This window comes from Centrocercus urophasianus, unplaced genomic scaffold (assembly GCF_019232065.1).
Source record: "Centrocercus urophasianus isolate 14NV4802_14NV808 unplaced genomic scaffold, USGS_Curo_1.0 seq_36, whole genome shotgun sequence".
Lineage (NCBI taxonomy): Eukaryota > Metazoa > Chordata > Aves > Galliformes > Phasianidae > Centrocercus > Centrocercus urophasianus.
Genome location: NW_024884933.1, coordinates 1,099,931 through 1,122,440, shown reverse-complemented (window position 1 = coordinate 1,122,440; position 22,510 = coordinate 1,099,931). Strand labels below are relative to the sequence as shown.

Below are 22,510 nucleotides of genomic sequence, written 5' to 3'. Positions count from 1 at the left end.
GCTAGAAGAGGGCGCGACTATTTCATATCATGGTGTATTTGATCTTCCTAGTAACCAAGCTCAACTAGCAAAATCCCATTGTAACTGATAGCCGAGCAAGACTGGAGAATTCAGCAGTTACCATCTTCACTTTGCACTATCTTTCCCCAAACATGTTTGCAGTGCATTTCCTTGACCTCAGCACAACTCCACTTCAATCTCTGTCCATCACACATTGTTGGCCTTGGAACTCAGAGCACCAGGGGGTGACAGACACATCCAGAGAGTGACAGACCGCCAGAGTCAGCAGAATGCAGCCCGTTGCCATGGAAATCCAAGCCCCTTTTCAAGCATCTGTGCTGCTCAGGGGAATGTGGCCAGCTCCCACTGTGAAAAATCTTTGTAAAGAGTTCCATGGAGAGTTGGTTTTGTATCCCACAATTGCTCTTTGCTCCCCAGCCCAATTATGTGTTCTAGCAGGAAGCGATGGACCACAGCTTGGCTCAGGATGTGTGACGTCAGGGAGCATTGTCTAACAGATGAGCCTGCAACCAACGACACGTTTTTGTAATACAAAAGCTCTGCAGGAAAATTTCAGATTTTTTTTTAATAGTGGAAAATCACAGAATCACTAAGGTTGGAAAAGACCACTAACAACATCTAGTCCAATCACCAAAAAACGTCAAAAGATTCATTTTAACTGCTGTGCCATAGGACATCACCAGGTGATACCATTCAAAAGCATGCTTTGGGGAGATCTGCTTATTTGAATGCGCAGAAGTTATATCTTGAAGGCTTGTTTATTAGTCCACTACTCTGACAGGCTTCTTTTGGATGACAAAGGCATTGTAATAGGTGTGATACAAATAAAGCAGTAAGATAAAACCAAGCACTGGGATAGAGGGGTGTTGGAAAATTCCAGCAGCAAACCAACATTTTCAGCTGTAGTACACCTTGTAATTGCAGAAAATGCAGGCAGAAAATAGGAGTTATTAACTACTTCTCTAACACTTCCAAGCTTCCATCACATCACTGCTCACATGCTTATAAGCAGTATTATGAGGGTGGTGAGGCAGCGGAGCAGGTTGCCCAGGGAAGCTGTGGGTGCCCCATTCCTGGTGGTGCCCAAGGAGGTTGGATGAGATCCTGGGCAGCTTGATCTGATGGGAGGCACCCAGCCCATGGCGGGGGGTTGGAACTGGATGACCTGTAAGGTCTCTGCCAACCAAAGCCTTTCTATGATTCTATGATCATGCAGTATTACGACCATTTTTCTACCTGTGTAAGTTAATGATATTCCATGCCAGCTGTGTACACTGCATACACATTGGTACATGCTCAATGACAAACATACTCATATGCTTGCCTCTGTACCTATTAATACAGAAATGTGGTCACCAGGGTATAGGCACAATGTCAAAGATGTGCAAGTTCCTTTCACTTACCAAAAAATTTTGTCAAGGCTAATGACCTCCCCTGTTTTCCCCATAAAATGATTTTGCATTTCCAAGCTTACTTTCTTAGTCACATCAACCCTCTTGGCTCTTAGGAAATATCAGGTATTGAAGCGTGGCTGCTGCTGGTACAGGCTCCTGCTGTAAGTGCCAAGTTAGGAGTGCTAGGAGCAGCTTGGGCTTTCAAAGCTTCAGACAGCTTCATTAGCCAAACAAAGGCCACACGTCCAGAGCAGTACAAAGAGTCAAGGGTGTGATGTAGAAGAGCTCTAGCCTGAGAATGAAGGCAACAGTTCTTCATTACGTTATTCTACATGTGACCCTGTGGGAATGGGCTGTTGTTCAAGGAGATGTGATAATAAGCTCTCCAAGGATGCTGGCTCTGTGATGTCCAAAACACAGACATTTGTGATTCTCCCCCAAAGCCCTCAAGACTTTCTCTTCCAGGCTTTATTCCAGAAGCTCTGATAGACACTTAGAAGACCACAACACACCAGTTTCTTACACCACTGTAATTCAATCATTAGATGCTGCTACAAGGCACAGCTGATGCCTTTTTATCCTCAGTGGCCCAAAGCTGTGCCCCAGAGGGCTCTTCACCCAAGAGATTTGCAATTATTTGTTGAGGATACTCCCGGAAATCCATGGTTTATGCCATACAATTCCACTGCTGAGTGGTTAGAAAAGTTTCTTCTGAACTTAGCCACTGAAATCTCTCCCCATGCAAACAGCCTCCCCAGAGAAGAAAGAGATTTATCTCCTGCCTGTCCCACTTTTTCCAATGAACTTCAATGATAATAACTCTAAAACCCAGCAAGTGAGCTATTTCTGTTCCTCTTCCCACCACTGCCAGTATAAATATCACCCTGAGTCCTGGGGGCTAAATGCCTACTTAAAAGAATGCTCCCTTTGAACTAGAGAATTGGATTATCCAGAAATCACAAGAAATCTGGCAGTGGGTGAGGATTTCACATGCAAATCTCAGGCTGACGTACACAATGTTTTTCCATGTCTCAGGCCTGCTGTTGGGTGGGTGAACTGAGTTCCCAAGCTTCAGCTAAACAGGTGGAGGCTTTTCTGTGCCAACAAAGGCTTCTGAGCTGAGCTGAACTGCACTGCAGCAGAGGGAGTGGGTTCATGCTGGACACCGAAGCTTTGGGCAGCCCAGACACAGTGCCAGCCTGTTGTTAGGACTAAGCAGTCCTAAAGGAACGTGTGGTCTTTTCTATCACAACAAAGAAGTTAGCAGTTGCTCTCTTGTGACCTTCCTGTTAGCATCCTTGACTCCAATCCAAACCCCTGCATCTCCATGAAATTGCTTCCAGATTACCATTAACTCATCTCTAGCCTCATTTTCCTTTTCCTCTTTTTCTCCTCAATTGTGAGGCCTTACCCACTTGGCTGCTTCATTACAGGTGACCTTCAGCACGGGCTTTGTTTGGAAAGTGATTTAGAACCAAATTACCCATCTATTTCTTTCACCTCCTCCCTCTTACTGAATGCAGCAAGAGCAGCACCGGAGAGGATGTCTGAAATAGCACATTTTGAACACATTATAGAAAAGGAGATAGAACAGAATGCCATCCTCCACCACAGTTCAAAATGAAAGGGCTAAACTGCTCTTGGAGAAATGACAAAACAATTGCACAATTCATTCTAAGGATACAGGTGAGTCTGATTTAGATCAGATGGAAATCTCTCTTAAGGAACTGGGGATTGCGCTAAGAACAGAGACTGCAGGACAACACAGGCACTGCAGGAGGCAAAGCAGAAGAGGGATGGCAAAATAAACCTTGTTGCTCTGGTTAAATCTCACTGGAGCCAGCAAGCAGAATAGGTTTCTCTGATTCACACTAAATCTAAGAACAGTTATATATCTGCTTGGTACAAACTAAGCAACACAGGTTACCATTCAAATCACAAACACAAGGGTTGAGTATGAGCTACAACACAAAGCTGTGAGCTGTACTATAGGCTCATGGCTAGAGGGGCAGTTCTGTACATGCGTGAAAGAGAAAGGAGAAGATGAAGAAATAACTAGAGCTGGAACAGATCGCCAGAAACAGATCACCAGGAAAAGTCAGAACAAAGGAAATCTAAAAAAAAGTCAAAAAGAGAGAAAAGATAGTGATAAAAAGCATGATTATAGAGTCCTCCATGTCCTAAGTGGCACTAAGAGCTACAGAGAGTTAAAAGCAGAGTAAGTGGGGAAGCAGCAGTGGAGTCCCTGATTTTGTGGAGGAAGGATTGTTCAACCATTACAGCATAACATGTAGAGGGTATATATGCAGCAGACACTTACACAAAAGAATGTTCAAATCAAACACCTGGAAAACTGGACCCACTCATGAGAATCTGATTCTCTTTCTTTTTTTTGGTGGTGGCATATCCATCAGGCAACATTTTCTGAGCAGAATCACAGGGGTTGGAAGGGACCTCCAGAGATCATCGAGTCCAACCCCCTGCCAAAGCAGGTTCCCTACAGCAGGTCGCACAGGTCGGCATCCAGGCAGGTCTTGAACATCTCCAGAGAAGGAGACTCCACCACCTCCCTGGGCAGCCTGTTCCAGTGCTCCGTCACCTCACCTGTTCTTGCACACATTGGTGCAGAGCTTCCTATGCTGCAGTCTCTGGCCGTTTCCCCTTGTCCTGTCTCCACACACTGCTGAAAAGAGTCCGTCCTCGCCATTCTGCCCCCCACACCTTAGATATTTATAGACCTGGATCAGGTCCCCTCTCAGTCTTCTTTTCTCAAGGCTGAACAGACCCAGTTCACTCAGCCTTTCCTCATAGCAGAGATGCTCCAGGCCCTTCACCATCTTTGTGGCCCTCCGCTGGACTCCTTCCAAGAAATCCCTGTCTTTTTTGTACTGGGGAGCCCAGAACTGGACGCAGTGCTCCAGATGAGGTCTTACCAGGGCAGAGTAGAGGGGGAGGATCACCTCCCTCGACCTGCTGGCCATGCTCTTTTTAATGCACCCCAGGGCACTTACAGAGGAGCATAGCCGAGATGCTAGTGCCCAAGCTGCAGACTTCCTAAATTCTCTTGGACTCCAGTGACATGGACCAGTGAACTTAGGAACAGCTTAGAGCTCTGCCGAACTGAATTCTCAGCCTGAGGACTTAAAGTGATCTCTAAGTCAGACACATGACCTGCTGTATGACAAAGGGAATCTATGTGATTCTTAATCCATGTAGGAAGGGAAGGAATAGACACGCTGAACTACTTTGGAGAATTAAATCAGTAGCAAACTGTTGTGCACAACCATTTCAGCACAGTGACTTACCAGCTGATAAGAATTTAATTTACTAACAGAAAACATAAGAGGAAAGTCAAGACTAAGCAAAGCAGTAACAGAGAAGCCCAGTAATGAGATGCTCACGTAGGAGGCGATTGGCTGATCCACGTGTTAAAAAGCAGCACAAAGCGGCCACAGGAAAACAGCGGGAAGAGATTAAGTGCTGACACTGAAATGCTATTTCCAGCTGACATTTATCTCTGCCTTGGAATTCCCAGTCGGAGGGGAGGTGACAACAAACAGGAGAAATTTACACTGGCCACTTTATGCAAATCTAACCTTTCCGCACCTGCCAGGTGGGAAGCATTTATTTACTCTCTGGCTGTCTGGCTAAATTGGCAGAAGCTCCAAATCTGAACAGAATACAGAGAAGGTCAAAGGAATGTGGCTCATGACTGTAATTTCAGGACCTGCTACAGGCAGTAGAGTTTTAATGTGGCAGCTGAGAGATACACACTCTAAGCAAATGAACTGGCAGAAGACAAATGCATGTGCCAGTGTATTCTCCTTGGTCACAAGGATTTTCCAGGATGCAAAGATCTGAAAATGAGCAGTAACTGTGAGATGTCCCAGTCTAGGGGTGAATTAGTCACAGTTTTAAATAGAAAGATAACATTTAAATGTACACTATCAAAATAACATGTTTATATTGCAGACAAGCAAATGAAAACATAAATTCCTGCCATTCCTGAATAAGACTGTCTCTTTTTTTGGCATGTTAAATATTATCTCTTTGCAATATATAGCCACGTTCAGCTTTTTACATTAGAAAGTCTATTTTTGTCCATGTAAATAAAATGCAGCCATCTCTTGGGTAGGAAGCAGCACAAGAGCCCTGGTTCCTGGTATAGAAGATCAGGGAAATAGTAAAGACCGATTTGTCTGGCTAAAAGTATAGAGGAAGACTTCAGATAGGCTGCAGGTGCCTTTGCATGACACTGAAACACAGTCATGACATGGGAAATTAAAGCTGATGCCCTAAAAGTAAAACTAGTGGAAGACAGGAATTGACTTCTGAACAAAACAAAGCATCTTGTGTCATCTTGCTCCTCTAGGATCTCCAGGGTTTATAGAAGAAGATGAAATAATGCTAAGTTCACAGTAAATACCACTGAAATCATTGATTCCTCAGCTGATACACCTGTCACTGTGCAACGTTAGGACTAAAGCAAATGGCATCACATTTGAGAGTCTCGTGCAGACAAAATAGACCCATTTCCAATGCTGTGTCCTGCAGACTTCAGGTTTCTTTCAGCATATCACTGAGCCCAGTTTTGCTTAGCATGCAAGAACTGAAAACAGCCTGAGGTTGTCTGGTTGCAGGGCACGCCAGGGGCATATTTCTGAACTGGGCATGTCCTCACGTTGCCCCTGCCCTACATCTCCATCTGGTTGCTTTTGTGCAAGAAAAGGTAACAAAAAAAAAAAAAAAAAAAGAAAGATTTATGAAGCAAGGAAAAAAAAAAAAAAAAAAAAAAAGGTAAAGAAAGAAAAATCCCATAGGATAAAAAAGATGAGAAATTCAAGGCAGTTTTAAAGCAGTTAGTGAAGGCAGGAGCCCAAGTTGACCTGAAGTCAGAGCAGTGAGAAAGTAAATGGACTTTTAAGGACTTCAGCTGAGATTTTCAAAGTCTTTCCGACACCTTGGATGTTCATTTCCACTCCTTTCGTTGGACACCCGCCAACAGAACCCTGTGGGCTGCTCTCATTCCGGAGGTCTGAATTCTGACAAAGAGCACCTAGACGACGTTTTATTTTTTACCCCTTTTATATGGATCTGTATAAAGAATCAGGGAAAACAGCAACCATTTCCTTCAACAACAAAGACTCTGAAGGGCCCACAGATACAGGTTACAGAAGAATTACTGCAGGTTAAAGAAGAGTTGCAAACAGACTCCAGAACAGCAGAACGGCTCCTGACGTTCACAGCCATCCTGCTCTTTTGCTTTCCCCTGTTTTTTACTATAATGGATGCTTGAATAACAGCCACATGGGTTCCTCCCTTTCCTGAAAGAAACAGCAATAGTAGAAACCAGCTTTTTCTTTACAATCCTCATGAGCTCCACATTTAGATGACTTGGGGCTTCAGTTCTGTGAGACTATTGACTGCCCAGCAGGTAAAGAAAGCAATAAGTGGAAGCCAGTTGATAGCAGCAGGTAGCTCCAATAAGTTTTGTAATCAATACAAAGTATAGCTGAGACATCTCCAAACACTAAGGCAAGGAAGCCCAACTTAATGTGTTTATAACCTTTCTCATTTCTTTTTGCTCATTTTTAAATTCCCCACTCCTTTCAGTAGCATTCAAGAACTAATTTCTCCATGGACATAACAAGCTTGTGCTTCATTCACCATTATCGTATGAATGCCTTGTAAATTGATTTACCTGCATGGCAAAGTGGAACTGCCCTGGATCTCCAGGACAGAGCTCAGCAGAAAGTAATTTAATTTGGTTGCTGTTTTTATTGGGTCTAAAGTGAGCATAAATGAGTGAAAAGGAAGAAGATCAGGCACTTCCGGGTTTCTGACAATGGCCAAAGACTGAATCAAGGAAGATACAAGACCTTTCCAAGTGCTCCTATTGGATCCAGGTCCCGTTTTCTGCCCTCCTGAGGGTGCCAAAGACCCTTCAGACATTCTACCAGTGCTGTTGTTACATGGACACAAACTCAGAGTTCTGAGCTCTGTTACAATGTTTGTGTTTGAGCTCCAAGGAACATGGGAAGAGGAGCCTCAAGGAGACATGTGTGAAGGACAGGTAAGCAAAGGTATATCTAGATGTTATAAAGGCTTTGTAGCATTCTTGCCCAGACAAAACAGAATGCTGTAAGGATCAACAGGCATTTTTCCCACAGCACAGCACAAAAATTATCATGCAATTACAGAAAGATGTGTTTTGTGCTCCATCTCCTACCTGAAATCCACTGGGATATCTGCAGGTTCTTTTGCACATCGTTCTCCTTTTCCAGTCAGTTGCAGAACCTTTCACCTCTACAGCAACTTCTCCTTCCCAGTGCAATTCCTCTGGAAGAAAAATCAGCATCAAATTAATTCTTTGGAGAAAGTGCAAACAGAATTTTTCTGCATCAGGAGTATTTTCCTTTCTCTTTATTAACTGGGATGGGAAATGGAGGAGATACTTTTTAGTTCTTTCAAAACTTTCCATAGGATTTTGTTCAATCTTTTCCAATGCTCTGATAAACAACAACAACAACAAAAAAACATTTCAACCTGAAAAATGTCAGATATAAAAAGCTAGTAATTATCTTGGATGGCCAGACAAAGAACAGTCATACTAGAGAATCAGGAAAAGTCCACGTTTGTCAGTTACCAACAATTTCCAGGAAATTTTTCATTAAAGGCCATTTTGCAACAAGAAATAAATACATGCTTTTCAAAAAAATACTAGAAATACTGAAAAAAGGATCTCAGGTGAATGAGAAAACCTTGACAGAAGGCCAATTTCATGGGAGATATGTAATGGTGCTTCACCGATTCAGCAGCCCCAGATATTCTTCCAAGGTAAAAAATGTCCTCCAGAATTATTTCATAAATGTTACCATCTTCAATATATATTTTTTAATATATCAGATGGATTAGAGAAAAATAACAGCCAGCTTCAAGCAGTTCCAACTGAGGAATCCAAATCAAGGATGCTAGAAGTCAAGCATTCCATTAGAAACTATCACCTGTCCACACTGGGAATCAGCAAGAAGGCAACGTAAATAAAACAGAGTCCCTGCTGCTGCAGGACAGGCGTACAGCTGTGCTGAGATGACCACATCTGAAGCTCTTTCAGGATTCACCTCAGCCATTCTACTCTGAGAGCCATGGACTCCTCAGGCTTCATGATCAGAATCCATGCTTCACAATCAGCATCAGAACAGGACTCCTCCAGCAATCCCCAACCACAGCAGTGCCAGGAAGAGATGCTGCATCAGGAAGGCAATTTCCCTTTCTTTTTAACACATTTTAAATGAATGAATAATTCATCCCAAATGGCTTGAAGCCGAGTCGACTCTCCATGTTACCACCTGATTATATGTTCCATAAAAAGAGATGACAGCAATTTACCTCTCTGCTCTTGTAAGGTGGGTTCACGGGGGGATAAATATTCTGCCACCAAACCAGAGTGATGAATCGTTCCTCAGAGCAACCAGCGATGCTTTTAGTGATTTGGCATTTAGTGCTTCCCAGTGGGAGTGGTAAAGAGAGGGACACCAGCATCAACCGTCAGGAAAGGAGGGAAAACTACTGGCAATGTTTTGTTCTCTTTGTTTGTCTCCATTGGATTAATTCACTGCAGAATACCCAGCAAAAGCATCTCAGCAGAGGAGCATTTCTCCTAAAAGCAGAGCAGCCTGCAAAGCTCAGGTGCTCACACTGCTGCTTGGTGCTCAGGAAAGCAGCCATTAAATCTGATCCTGTTTCATTATTGATTAAACAGCAGAGTTAGGCTGGAGGACAGGAGCTGCATTACACATTCCCTAAAATGATGCTTCTTTTCCCTGGGCCACTCGTGTAACAAGCTGTGTATCACCCGCCAGCCTTTCAGTTAAAAAAATGAGAGCAAGAGAGATTTGCACTGGGCACTAAAGCACACTTCGAGGCAAGAGGGGAATGGAAGTGGTGCTATTCTTGCTAGAATCAGCCTGCTCCATTCCTTTATCCACACCAACGTAGGACAAACTGAGCTTCTCACAGGAGGGGACTGTTAGCTTGGCTGGCACAGGGCTTTTTGGATAATTTAAAGCCACCAAGCACAGATTTTGTCATAGCAGCCTAAGAAAGGAGGGCTTCATTTCTTAACCAACTTAAGCTTGATACCACTGCAGTCTGTTATGGGACACTGTAACACCATGGAAAGTACAGCAATGACAACAGAGTAACAAAATCCTAGGCTACAGCAAGTGAGGACTTGCACAGCAGCTATGGACACAGAAATAAAGGAAAGAATCTGCTAACCTTCCAAAAGCCTCAAGGTACACAGGGATCTCCCGCAAAATACCTCTCCTACCACTGCCAACCCTTAAATGAGGTCTGGGAAGGGGTGGATCCTGGCTCCAGCCCTTCTGGTCATCCATTGCACACAGCTGAGCTCCCCTGGGCTGGCCGTACCTTCCCACCAGGTGCTCAATCACTGCTTCAAGCCATGATTTAGCATTTCTGCTACAGACATCCCTTATGTTTATGGGCGCACAAAGAGCTACACCAAGCCACGGCAGCCAAGTTTGGAGACATCAAAGGTGGGGCTGGATGGGGCTCTGAGCACCTGATGGAGCTCCAGGAGTCTCTGTTCAGTGAATGGCAGTTGGACTACATGACCTTTAAGGGTCCTTTCCAAACCTAAAATCAATCTAAGCTTAATCTCCTTTCCCACAAATGCATCCTGGCTATGAGTCTTTTCTCAGTGCTGTGATCCCTCCCACTCAAAACCACACATGGTTCACACTATGCAAGAAGCCCTTTGCAGCCAGATGCACCCACAGGCACAGAAGCCCATGAGACATTTCCTCGTGCACACACTGTGCCTGCACATCCACACCTCCACTGCCTTCACCTGCACACTTTGTTCTGCTGCCTCTGTCCTCCCCTCTGCTCCCAGACTGCAAGGGGCTGATCCAGCATGTAAACGTGCTACAAAGACACATCCTCTCTGCCTCCCTGCTGGCTATGGGAAACATAAAACACAGTGGAGATTGCCGCTATTTTATTATTTATGAAGCTTTGGTTATTTCGTGTATAAATAATCCATGACTGCAAAGTGTTGCTGGCGCTGTAATTGAATATTCATGAGGTATTTTTGTTGAGAATTTTTACCATCATTTCAAACCCGGGTGCAAAAATAAAAATCATCATGATAAAAATTTCATCTGTCACTTTGCAGTTTTAATCTCCGAGAAACAAAACCTCTTTCTCTTCCACCCCGAGGATTTGCTGAGGTGGAGGGAACAAAACAGTGGGGTTAATCTGGAAGGCAGGTTCACGCTGCATTGTAAAGAAGCAGATGCATCCTGCATACAGCTCTGCCTGCTGTCTCTTAGCATTGTCAGGATGCTTCATCTGTGGATGCTTTGCTGTCTGCAAGGAGCAAATGCAGATTTCCCCCTCTCCTTCCTAGAAACATCTCTCTTTTCAGGTTTAATCCCAGTCAGAACCTTGACTGAGGAGCACCCATGTGGGATCACCCAGCAAAAAACATAATGGAAGCATGCTGCTGCCACCCTGTGGAAAATGGAGGCCCCCAACTGCTGGGGGTCACTCCAGAGATTCACAAAGCTACAGCTGGTATGGTGGTTACAGAGGGTGGTGAGGCAGTCATCGTCCTGATGAGACAAATGGTGAACAAACTGGGGAATTTCCTTGAAGCAATTGTGGGATTTGCAAGGAAGGTATCTGCATGCTTTGCAGGTATGATTGATGTGTTTATGGTGTGCCCATGGTGGACAGGGGTCATGTGCACTGAGAGGATGGAAGAGAAACATAGAATCATTAAGGCTAGAAGAGACCTCCAAAATCACCAACTCATCCTCGCCATGCCCACTGACCACATCCCTCAGGGCCACATCTTCATGGTTACTGAACACCTCCAGGGATGGTGACCCACCACCTCCCTGGCCTGCCTGTTCTAATGCATCACCACTCTCTCAGAGAAGAAATCTCTCCAAATATCCAACCTGATCCTCCCCTGATGCAGCCTGAGGCCATCACTTGTCCTATCGCTGTTACGTGGGAGAACAGGTTCACCCCCACCTCGCCACAACCTCCTTTCTGGAAGTTGTCAGGACTGATGAAGTCTCCCTTGAACCTCCCCTTCTTCAGACTGACCCACCCCAGCTCCAGCTCCCTCAGCTGCTCTCCATAGGACTGTGTTCCAGACTCCTCACAGCTTTCTTGCCCTTCTCTGAACACACCGCAGGGCTTCAATGTCTTTCTTGTAGTGAGGGGCTGAGTACCAGCACAGGTTCTCAAGGACAATTTTGGCAAATTGTTGGACACTTGCAAAGAACAAGCATCTCTTGCATTCCAGAATAGTATAATGTGAAGCTTTACCTGCTTGCCTTGCTGAGATTTCCCTTTTCTTCTCCCAAGGCTCTGTATTCACTGTGCCCTTCAGCTCCTCAATTTCTACCCCAAAAATGGCTAGAGGGGACTAACAAAAAATACAGCCCTATCAAAACTCTTCCCCCCCTTCATATGTGCATCTTCTGGCCTTCCTGGTGAGGAAGCTCTGCAGTCACCTCCATGGTACAAGACCAATGCCCAATTCTCATTTCTCCCCTACAAGTTCTTCAGGTCATAGCTCCTTCCTTTTCCAATTCTGTGAAGCACTGTGTATGCAGGGAAAGGAAACAGCAATGAGAGAAACAGAATGTTCCCAGCCTCCTCAACCCCAAAGTGGAGCATATGAGGACCTGGCAGTCAGATCTGAAATCTGAGATTCTGCCATCATCCACACACATGTGGCATTGCAAGGCTGAGTCCCATCAGCACATCACAGATGGGAACAGAACTCTCAGAGCACTTTACCTTCCAGAGTGATTTATGGGCTCTGTCACTCCAGCAGACTGAACCATGGAGACAGCTGGAGCGTGCAGCAGCACAGAGCAGCAATCCATCACCACCATGTGGGACTCATCCAGGAATCCATCAAGGGCTTCATCATGGTGACATCTCTGCAGAGGCAGAAAGAGAAACAAAGGAAAAAGGAGACAGAGAGAGTGAGCCAAGAATGGAAAATCCACACTGGATTTCTCAAAACTTGAGAGTCAATGAAGTAAAACAAGATTACAGACACCAAAACATGTGTTTGGTGTTCTTAGTGACTCAGGTGGACCTGCTTTAAAGCCACAAATTACAATGCCTCACACAGCTGTGTTGAATGCTCTGGTACTCTGAGACCAGCAAGGATATATGCATGTATGAAATCACAATAATGTAACACATACCTATATAAGGCCCTGTACACAGCTTGGCACATGAAAGGACAAGGGAGCATACAGAATGCAGAGTCCATAAGCACGGTAAGAATGCAGAAAGTAAACTCAATGATGCACAGAGATGCACACTCCCCAGTGCAGTGACATGATCAGTACAAGAGTGTGCATTGTCTTACTTTGATGTACAATAACAATAAGAGATATGTCAAGTTATCCAGAAAGGAGCTTCTCTCCTTCTCCAAAATCCATAAGAAAACAAGGAAACATGATTTCTCCTAAATCTGTTAGACACTAGAGAGAGAGGTAAAGAAAATATCTGCTCTTGGAGAAAACCAAAGCAATTTACCTTTGAATAGGAAGCAGCAGAACAAAGCACATTATTCCTTTTCACTCCAGAGACAAACACTGATGTTGTTTTGAGTCATGCTGATATAGGTTAAGTAAGTGCTCCCAAAGCTGACAAAAGATAGAAGATGTGTTAGGACCTCTCAGAACACTAAATCAGCTGAAAAACTGGCAAAAAATAAAAATAAAATAAAATGAACAAAAGGATTCAGGAGTTGGGATTAAAGGTAACAAATGTGTTTAGGCATCAGGATAAGGCTCAGGGAGGAGCAGGTGCAAGAGAGATGGGGGTGTGAGTCAGGGAGAGCCTTGGGAGAAAACAAAGGAAGGCATCAAGTAAGGGAGTGGGAAAGACTTCACAGGAGGCTGAGGTTAGGAAAGCTTGGACTGGGGAACAGCAAGTACCTGGGGTGATGAAAGAGGCATTTCAGATGTTCTGACACAGTTTTTTCCCAATGCTTGTCTCCTCGAGGGTCCTTTACGTGCTTCTAGAAGACCCTCTCTCCCATTTAGACATCCATGGGACAGCATGTATCCAAATGCCCTGAGGAGATAGGAAAGTGTGGAGACAATATGATTTGCAGTGCCACAAGAGCTGCTTTTGCAGCACAAGGTAGGCTGGCTTGTATCTAGCTTACCTCCAGCAGATTATCTGCTGCTGTCTGACTCACATGGACTGTGTGGAGCCATTTGAGTTTATGATCCTTTTATCTTTCTGACCAAGGGATCATAAGCTGCTTCCCCCAAGAAGAATAATGAAGCTTCATACATTACGCATCCCCCAAAGGACTTAATTCTCCTTAATCTAAGGGGAGGATTTGTCTTCAGTCTCCAGCCCTTTTATTATCCATTTGTTGCTCCATCTGTAGCACAGATCATAAAGGAATCTTTTATTTTTTGAGTCAACTTTTTCTTGGGCCTTATTTGGGCCTCATCCCAGGCTGCTCACAGCTTATAGAAATAGAATAAGACAGAGACACTGGAGCCTGGATGGCCTTGTCCTTGCTTGTAGCAGTGCATGGTAAGGACAGGGAGATGTCTGACTCCTAACCAGAAAAAAGAAATTGTGAGTCATGAGAAACACAGCACTGACACTTATGCTTCACTCAGACCCACGCTTGCCCTGAATAGTGACATTCTGACAAATTAAAATGGTTCTGATTTTGTGAGTTACGGCTTTCAAAGCCAGGCTGGATGTGGCTCTGGGCAGCCCTGGCCTGGTGGTTGGCGAACCTGGGGGTTGAAATCAAACGATCATTGTGGTCCTGTTCAACTCAGGCCATTCTATGATTCTATTAACACTCTGGTGAACCAAGACTCCTCTCTACTATGCAGGGTGCAAAGACATTCAAAAGAGTTTGGTTTTGTACCAGAGAGCACATCTAACATTCTCAGCTTGTTTTTGAAGATATGAAACACGTGCAGCCTACTGATGGTGGGTTGTGGATATTGAGTTCTGTTCTCACATCTTTCGCTGATCCACAGCCTGGCTTTTAACATATTTCATGGACTCATAGAATGCTTTGAGTTGGAAGGGACCCTAAATGCTGTCAGGTCCAACCCCTGCACTGAGCAGTGACACCCACAGCTCTATCAGTGCTCAGAGCCCCTCCAGCCTGACCTTGGGTGTCTGCAGAGATGGGGCTAAGTGCCATAACAGTACAACTTCACACATACTGATGGTTCCAAAGGTTAAACAAGACAGTGCTTTCTCTGCCTCCATAACATCTGTGCACTAACCAGAGAGGATACCTGTCCAGGCAGCACGCACTCCTTCATACAGTCACCCTGACTCCTGTACCAGCTGTGTGCATATACTTGTATATGAGAATACTGGCGTCCTCTGACATGCTGGTGCTTTATTTTCTCCCCTTGCTGTTCTCACTGGGCTTGAAACTGGCACTGAACTGAAAGTAATTTCCTTTCATTTTAAATAAATAATAATTTAACAATGCATGTTGCTGAATTTCATTCTTGCATCAAAGGGGAGATGATTGCACTTCCCAGTCCGGAAAGACAGAGAAGGGAGGAAGATTTGGCTTTGTAATTAAATTTGCTTTTCCTCCTTCCTTTGTGCATCTCATTAAAAGAAAGAGTAAAAAAAAAATAGAGAAAGAAAAGCACACAGAGAACACTGTTTCTCAGCCCCAGGAGAAAGGAAAAACTCTCTTGTTTGTCTTTTGCTGCTACTTCCATGCAACCTCATGGATAACACAGGCGAGGGGATCCTTTCAGGTCTGCAAACAAAACAAAGGACACTGCAATGTGCTTGGACACTGGCTGGCTGTGCTGATATGCAGCTGCTGTCCCAGCCTGCCCAGGTCTAGGGATTACTAACCTTCAGACAGACTCACTGCATCAGAGAACAGCACGAAACACTCTTTCAATCAATGCAAACAAGTACACTGCAACTTTCTCCATAATGACCCTACACTCAGAGTCATCTTCCTCAGTGGAAAAATAAATGATTCAGTATTAAGGAGGCCTTGCCAAGTGGAGTTTATGAGAACAGCAAAAATGCATTCCTTAATAAAAGGGAAGCTATTGAAGCTTATGTACTTAAATATCGCCCAGGTCTCCTTCAGAACAACCTCTGATCTCTGCTTGGGTGATCTCTTTGTCACTGCCTGAGCGCTGCACTGGGGCTTACATTCTCAGCACAGCATCCACACTTGCTTTAATCCCATGGATGGATAGCCCTTGAACTTGGAAGCAGCTCACATTCAGCAGGGACTCTGGTCCAGTAACTTGCTGTAAATCTCTCTGCCTCTGCCCCTTCCCCCTTTGTATATAGCAGGTTCTTCTCTGCACATTTACCATTTAGTATGGCAGAACAGGAGCAAATTACCTTCAGCTTTCCTTGCCATCTGCATCCCAATTGGTCCAGTGGGATTTAGGCTGCATTCCACACGGTTCCATTTGCAGCAGATCTGGGCCAGAGGGAGAACAAGCTGACTGTGGCACCTCTCAGTGGATAAGACCATAGAGCAGTTGGCTTCTGGAGCTGTTCTGTTTTGACTCCTCTAGCTGTGGCTGGGTAGGGCTGCTGAGCATTCCCTTTCATATCACCCCACCTGCCAATCTGCAGCACCAAATATTAGCAACAGACAGCCCCCCTGCAGACAAAATTTAAACCCAGGGAAATAATAAAAAACACAGAAGTGACATTACTGTGCATTATAAAATACTGAAGCTGCTTTTTTCAATTTGTTTCTGCCCCAGATAGTGGCAGTGATCAGCACTTTACTAAAGATGCCTCTTCCACATCCTGGCATATGTTATTACTGTTATTAATAGCAAGCCATAGCCGGGGGCAGCACTCTGTGCAGGTACATTTATTTCCTTCACAGCCCTGTCACCCCTTGCTAGTGCTCCAGCTCCCTGCAGCACACCCTGCTACGAGGTAAGGGAGGCACATGGAACATCAGGCACTGCTCTGCCATGCTCCAGCCTCATTCTGTCACTCAGGATGTGCCTGTTGTTGGCTTTATATCACCATAATTGCATTACTCGTGCCTTTTACCACTGCAATTTCCTGTTCCTTACTCCTAAATCAAAACTGCCCTTAGAAAGGATAAATACTTGGACACTACCTCCTCTCCTCTGAGTCAGTTCAGAACCTGCTGCCCAGCAATCAGGCAAACTTTCTCCCAGTTTCCTTTCCTGTTTCCAAGTGCTAACTTCTGCCCTCTGAGCAGGACTTGTCACCTCTTCTATGAAGAAAGGTTGCTGCAGCTGGGCTTGTTCAGCTTGGAGAAGAGCAAGCTGCAGGAACACCTCATTGTGACCTTTCAGTACTTGGAAGCTTATAAACAAGAGGGGGATTGACTTTTACGTGGTCTGATAATGATAGGACAAGGGTGAATGGCTTTAAACTAAAAGAGGAGAAATTTAGGTTAGATCTTAGGAAGGTCTTTTTTACTCAGAGGGCAGTGAGGTCCTGGATCTGCTGCCCAGAGAGGTGTGGGTGCCCTATCACCAGCAGTGCTCAAGGCCATCAATGGGGCTCTGGGCAGTCTGAACTGGTGGATTTGCTCCCTTAGGCCTGAAGAGGCTCTGGACAGTCACTAATACACTAACTCCATCAGCAATGCAATCCAGAATTTCTGAGCACTGAAGAAATCAATACAATTGGGCAGCTTAGCTCCTCTGCCTGTGGGCCGCGTTCATCACCAGCATGTGTAGGGAACAGTGTAGAGCCATTTAATAACACAGCTCATTAGGCTTCTGACAACAGGGGATGATGGAACTAAGGCCTCAAACACTGAGCCTCTTGAGTTTATTTGTACGCGTAGTTTCAGGCTGGGGATGTTACACTACCCAGCATGTGAGGAACACATGTTTGGCACAAGATTCAGAGAAAAATTCCCCAGGGAGATCATGTAGAAATCCCCCAGAGGGAGCAGAATGGAACGCTCAGAAAAATGCTTGGAAAACAGATTAAATGAAGCGAGTCGAGATCACCTGGAGGTGACAGTTTCCTTGGCTTCCTAACAGCAAGGAAGCAGAGCTCTGTTCCATTAGGATAACTCCAGAACCATCACTTCTGGCTGGTATACACTAGGTGAAATCTTCTCTCTTCTTGCCCCAAAATCTAAGCTACTCTGTTCCCTCAAATACTAACATTCATTGAGAAGCAGCTGTAATTCCTACCACAAGCCCGGCTACCTAAGCTACTGTATGCTTTTTGGAAAGACACAGCCCTGATTCAAAGACTTCTAGTAACAGAACCTCCACTAATAATCCTAGGTAAGCTTCTCCAGTACTTACTTACTGTATTGTTTAAATTGTATTTCCAGTCAAAGTCTAGATATCCTTTCAGCTATTTAGCTTCCAGGCACCGGATCTCACTGGCCACTGACTACTAGATTAATGAGCATTCCATTATCAGAAATCTTTACCTTGTACTTGAAGGCAGTGATCAAGCCACCTCTTTAGCTTCCTTGGTATAAACCAGATGCAACTTCTTGGCACTGTCACATTTCACAGAGTTGTATAAGGACAAAAATGTACAAGCTGTGATTCTGCAATGACAGAAAACAGCATTGTCAGAAGTGGAGTCATTATTCAGAGCTGTTCACTGACTTTATCTGCACTGGACATAAAATTCTGATAAAAAGTCACTGGCTGGAGCTATTCCATTGCAGTCGGTCAACTAAGTCAGATAGGTCAGTTCCAAGTGAAGGGCACAGAGGTGCGTACATGTTGGTACTGACTCCTCTAAATGTTGAGCATGCAAGTTCAGATTACTTTCAGAAACTCTGTATCAGCAAAATGCACCTGCTTCAGTATTTGGAGAAAGAAATATCAGGAGCTTTTCCCCTGTTTTTCCTTGACTTTCTCGTGCTTCTGATGAAAGGGGAATTACAATTTTGGCAGAAGATGCACACAGACTCAGTGCCCTATCAGGCTCTGTATTTTCAAAAGAGCTTAGCACCTGGATCATGGAATCATACAGGTTGGAATGGACCTCTGGAGACCACTGAGTCCAATCTCCTTGCTAAGGCAGGTTCCCCAGAGCAGGTTGCACAGGAAAGAATCCAGGTGTACTTCAATATCTCCACATGAGACCCCACCACCTCTCTGGGCAGCCTGTCTCAGGGCTCTGTAACTCTGACAGTAAAGAAGTTCTTTTGTATATTTGTACAGAACTTTTCTACTGCAGTTTGTGCCCACTGACCTCTATCCTGTTGCTGCACACTATTGAAAAGAGCCTGGCCCCATCCATCTGAGTCCTGCATTTTAGATATTCATACACACTGCTCAGATCCCCTCTCAGCCTTCTCCTCCCCACATTGAACAGCCCCAGGGCTCTCAGTTTTTCCTCATACAGGAGATGCTCCAGGCCCCAGTCTCTCTGTAGCCCTGCTGGTCTCTCACCAGCAGTTCCTTGGGCAGCCCAGCACTGGGCCCATTGCTCTGGATGTGGCCTCCTCAGTGCAGAGCAGAGGGATGGAGAACCTCCCTTGCTCTGCAGGCATTGTGCGATGCACATGGGGGTCCCATTGGCCTTTTGGCCACCAGAGCACACTGCTGGCTTGTGGTCACCCTGTTGGCCACCAGGACATCCAGGTCCTTCTCCACTTGGGCTCCAATGTTTTAAATTCATGCTCCGAAAGCGTCATGAGCTCTTCTTTGATCCATATTCTTCCTTCCAGCATCATTTGTGCCCTGGTGAAAGACCATTCGGAGACAGACAACACCTCATGCTTCAGAAGAGCTGAGGCAGCCCCCAGCCATGTCCTTGATGTTGTTACCCACCACTGCAGTGAGGCAGGATAACAGCAGCAGCAGATCCTGGTGACAGGGGATTCCCCTGCCCTGCTGAGGCGATTCCTTACTTCGGTACAGAATGCAATGGATGAATCGCCCGGCTGCTCTTTTGAAAAACAGGCATTATTAGTGAGTTAGGTGAAATCACGCAGTTTAAACACAGTGATGACTTACAAAATGCAGCTTTCTATTCCATTCTCATTCCAGCTCTACAGCTGCTGCCAAAGCTTTTATTATTTACGCTTTCCCCTTGACTTTCTTCAGAAGTGTGGCTGCTTATTTCTCTTCTCCTTCCACCTCATGAGAGCTCCTAAAGCAGCATGACGGGCAAAAGATCTGAACTACATTAAAAAACATAGCAATGCAACTGAACCAGAAGAATGTCACCCCTCAGGCAGCCGTGTTGCTGCTGCAGCTGATCTAGATGTGTGAACCCATCTGCAGCAATCCCACAGGGCAGAGCTGCTGGGCCATGGCACCAGCCTGAAGGCAACTCTGTGCTTGCTGTCATGATTTGGCCTGGCCTTGCTGTGCCCTGGGGAAGGGCTGGGGTTGCCCCGTCCCACCCTGCATCAGTGCAACATGTCTTAATTGCTTTGCAGTGTAGAGGAAGCCTGCTGAGCTGATAGAGGCTGTCACAGAACAAGCAGAGATGAACAAGGTTTTGAGGGTGGGAGGGAGGGAGCAGAGAGAACTGTGTTTATGGGGGGAAGGCCACTCTGAGCAGGCACAGGGTGGGCTGTTGACTGGACTTGCTTCTCCAGGCAGTGAGGAGATCAAGGACCTCCAAAAAGCGCACTGCCACAAAGGTGAGGGCCCAGCCCTGGATCAGACCTGAGGCAGAGGGCAGGCACGATCCATGCAGCCTACAGGCATGTGTATCCCTAGTTAGAGCTCAGGAAGATCGCAGCACATCCAGGCCAACACAGCCCCTGATGGTGTCCTCCTCTGCGGGCACCTGAACTGCTAAATGCCATGCCAGTGTTTCCCACGAGGTTTCTGCTGTTCTCAGGACTACTGCAGCTTGTCTCCTTCATCCTGGTCCTGCTGCAGAGGGACATTCTGCACTGCGTTCTGCCTCCAGAGCTGGCATCTGCCTATGGCATTTTTCCACCCAAACCTCTTTTTTTCTGATCCCAGTACGGACTGTGGCCCTTTGTCACAGCACCTCTGGGCCTGCACAGGAAGTATGCGTGCCCACCCTGTTAGTGAAAATGTGAATAAAATGCATCCCAGCTCTGAGGTTGTGCATGTCAAGAGTGGGACCCCATCAACAAATGTTTGCTGAATCACCTGAGGGAGGTAGTGGAATTTTGGAGCTTCTAAAAGAAAAGGGAAGCAGACTGATTTTTAACATGGGAAGATAACAATAGGACAAGGGGGAATGGTTTTAAAGTAAAAGAGGGAGAAATTTAGGTCAGATGAGGCACATCCAACCCACAGCCTGGCACAGCCTGCACTGCAGCTGCTCCCTGCCCTGTGCCATCATGGCAGGAGCTCCTCCCCACCAAGTCAGAGCTAGATATTGGTGGCATGGCAGGAAAGCCAAAGGCTTGGACACTCATGGGCTAGGTACTGGGTGGAAATTCTTTACTCAGAGTGCAGTGAGGTCCTGGCACTGCTGCCCAGAGAGCTATGCCCCATCCCAGGTTGGATGATATATGATAAATATTAAGGTATACTTAATATATATTATACTTTTTCTCACTTCTCAAGATAAAACCTAGAGGCACTAATTGACTCTTCACTTGGAACTAGTGAGATTAGCATGTCGAAGACCATGGAAAAAGAAGCACACGTTTTAGTTGTAGAAGCACACTTGTCCAGGACAAATCTGTAGAAGTTTTGTAAGATCTGTATGTCCGCACTCTGCACGCTAGAAGAAGAATCATTAGATCTGGAGCAGAATAAAAAATGCCTTTCAGCTGCAGATCTGCCAAGGACACAGGACAATGGTAGGCAGGAGTTTGAAAGCACTCAGCTGCAAAATGGGAAGGGGGGCTGGTTTTAGGTATTAATTTAATCTGTATCTGTGACAGAACTGGGTCAGACTCCTGGGAAGATGTACACACAGCACTGGCCAGGGAGGGGGGGATAGCCCTTGTCTTACCTGCTTACCAGTATTCACATTTCCAGCAGTAAGAGGGCTTTGCTCATGATCTACAATGTACCAAGTCCCTCCAGGTGACACCCATCAGGTTTAAGGGAGTTTTTTGCATTGTCTCTGGATTGTATTTGTTCCACAAGGAGCAAAGAGATTTTGGCATTTTAGTTTGGGGAAAGGTTTTGACAGATAAAAGAAAGGTAGTTGTGCATGGAACACTTTTGGGAAGCTAGGGACCGGGATGGAGGCATGTTTCAGGCTGAATATGCACATATTAGGGCCTGTGGACTGCTGGCAGGGTACTGTGGTGCCAATGAGATAGTTTGCAGAGCAGAGAAGCCTAGCTGGCACCTCCATCACCAAGGGGATAGCAGGATGGCCCCTGTGGGACGTACAGTGCTTGAATCATGTGCATCCTTCTCAGATCACTGATGTTTCCCAAAGGAGAGAAGAGGTGGGGGAACATTTGATCCACACCTCTGCACTGCATGAAGTATGCAGAGTTCCAGCACACTGCAGAAAGGGAAAGGACCAACGTGCCTGGCCTCAACCTGGTTCCACCTCCTTCTCCAAAACCACAGCTCATATAACTGGCTGGCAAGTCTCTCCCTTCTTCCTCTCCTCCTTCTAGCTACCTGCTTGCCAGGAATGGCATAATGGGGTCAGAGAATAAATCAGGTGCTATATCAGAGTATTCTATCCCTGACTGTGTAAAGAGCAGCTTTTGTGACTTCCTGATGTGATTTACCATACAATGACAACCTTTAATGTCCGCCAGTGTTATAATCTACTTTATCTTAATACAATCTTCCCCTGCTGAACTCTCCAGAGTCTTAACAGCTATTTTCAATGGAATTTTTTTTATTATTATGACTTGATACTGTGATTACTGTCGCACTCCCGCTCTTTGTGGAAGGGGAAATTAATAAGTTTTTTCTTAAGCACTTTGCACCAGAGCTGAATACCAATCAGCTCCCAAGCTGGGTCTGTGCACCTGCTGGATTCAATTATGAACCTTTGCTCTGACTTTCCAAGACACAGCCATTTCCAGATCAATGGTATGTCAGCACATCCGGCCCTGTTCCACTTTGCATAGGTCCTCATTGTGGGGAGGACAG

General features: G+C 45.4%; 1 protein-coding gene across 5 annotated transcripts in view; it reads right to left on the bottom strand.

Annotated features, from left to right (window-relative positions):
- DISP3 (dispatched RND transporter family member 3) overlaps window positions 1-22,510 on the bottom strand; it is a 116,879-nt gene that overhangs the window by 80,689 nt on the left and 13,680 nt on the right. For 2 of the 5 annotated variants that reach the window (XM_042831461.1, XM_042831459.1), the window contains exons 3-8: window positions 17,917-18,039; window positions 15,864-16,131; window positions 13,421-13,559; window positions 13,017-13,126; window positions 12,261-12,406; window positions 7,645-7,754 (exon numbers count right to left, since the gene is read on the bottom strand). In XM_042831461.1, coding sequence (XP_042687395.1) covers window positions 7,645-7,683 — 39 coding nt within the window. In that variant the 5' untranslated portion in view covers window positions 7,684-7,754; window positions 12,261-12,406; window positions 13,017-13,126; ... (1 more) ...; window positions 15,864-16,131; window positions 17,917-18,039. The remainder of the gene's footprint in view (window positions 1-7,644; window positions 7,755-12,260; window positions 12,407-13,016; window positions 13,127-13,420; window positions 13,560-15,863; window positions 16,132-17,916; window positions 18,040-22,510) is intronic. The other 3 variants (XM_042831462.1, XM_042831463.1, XM_042831464.1) reach the window with 3 other exon arrangements.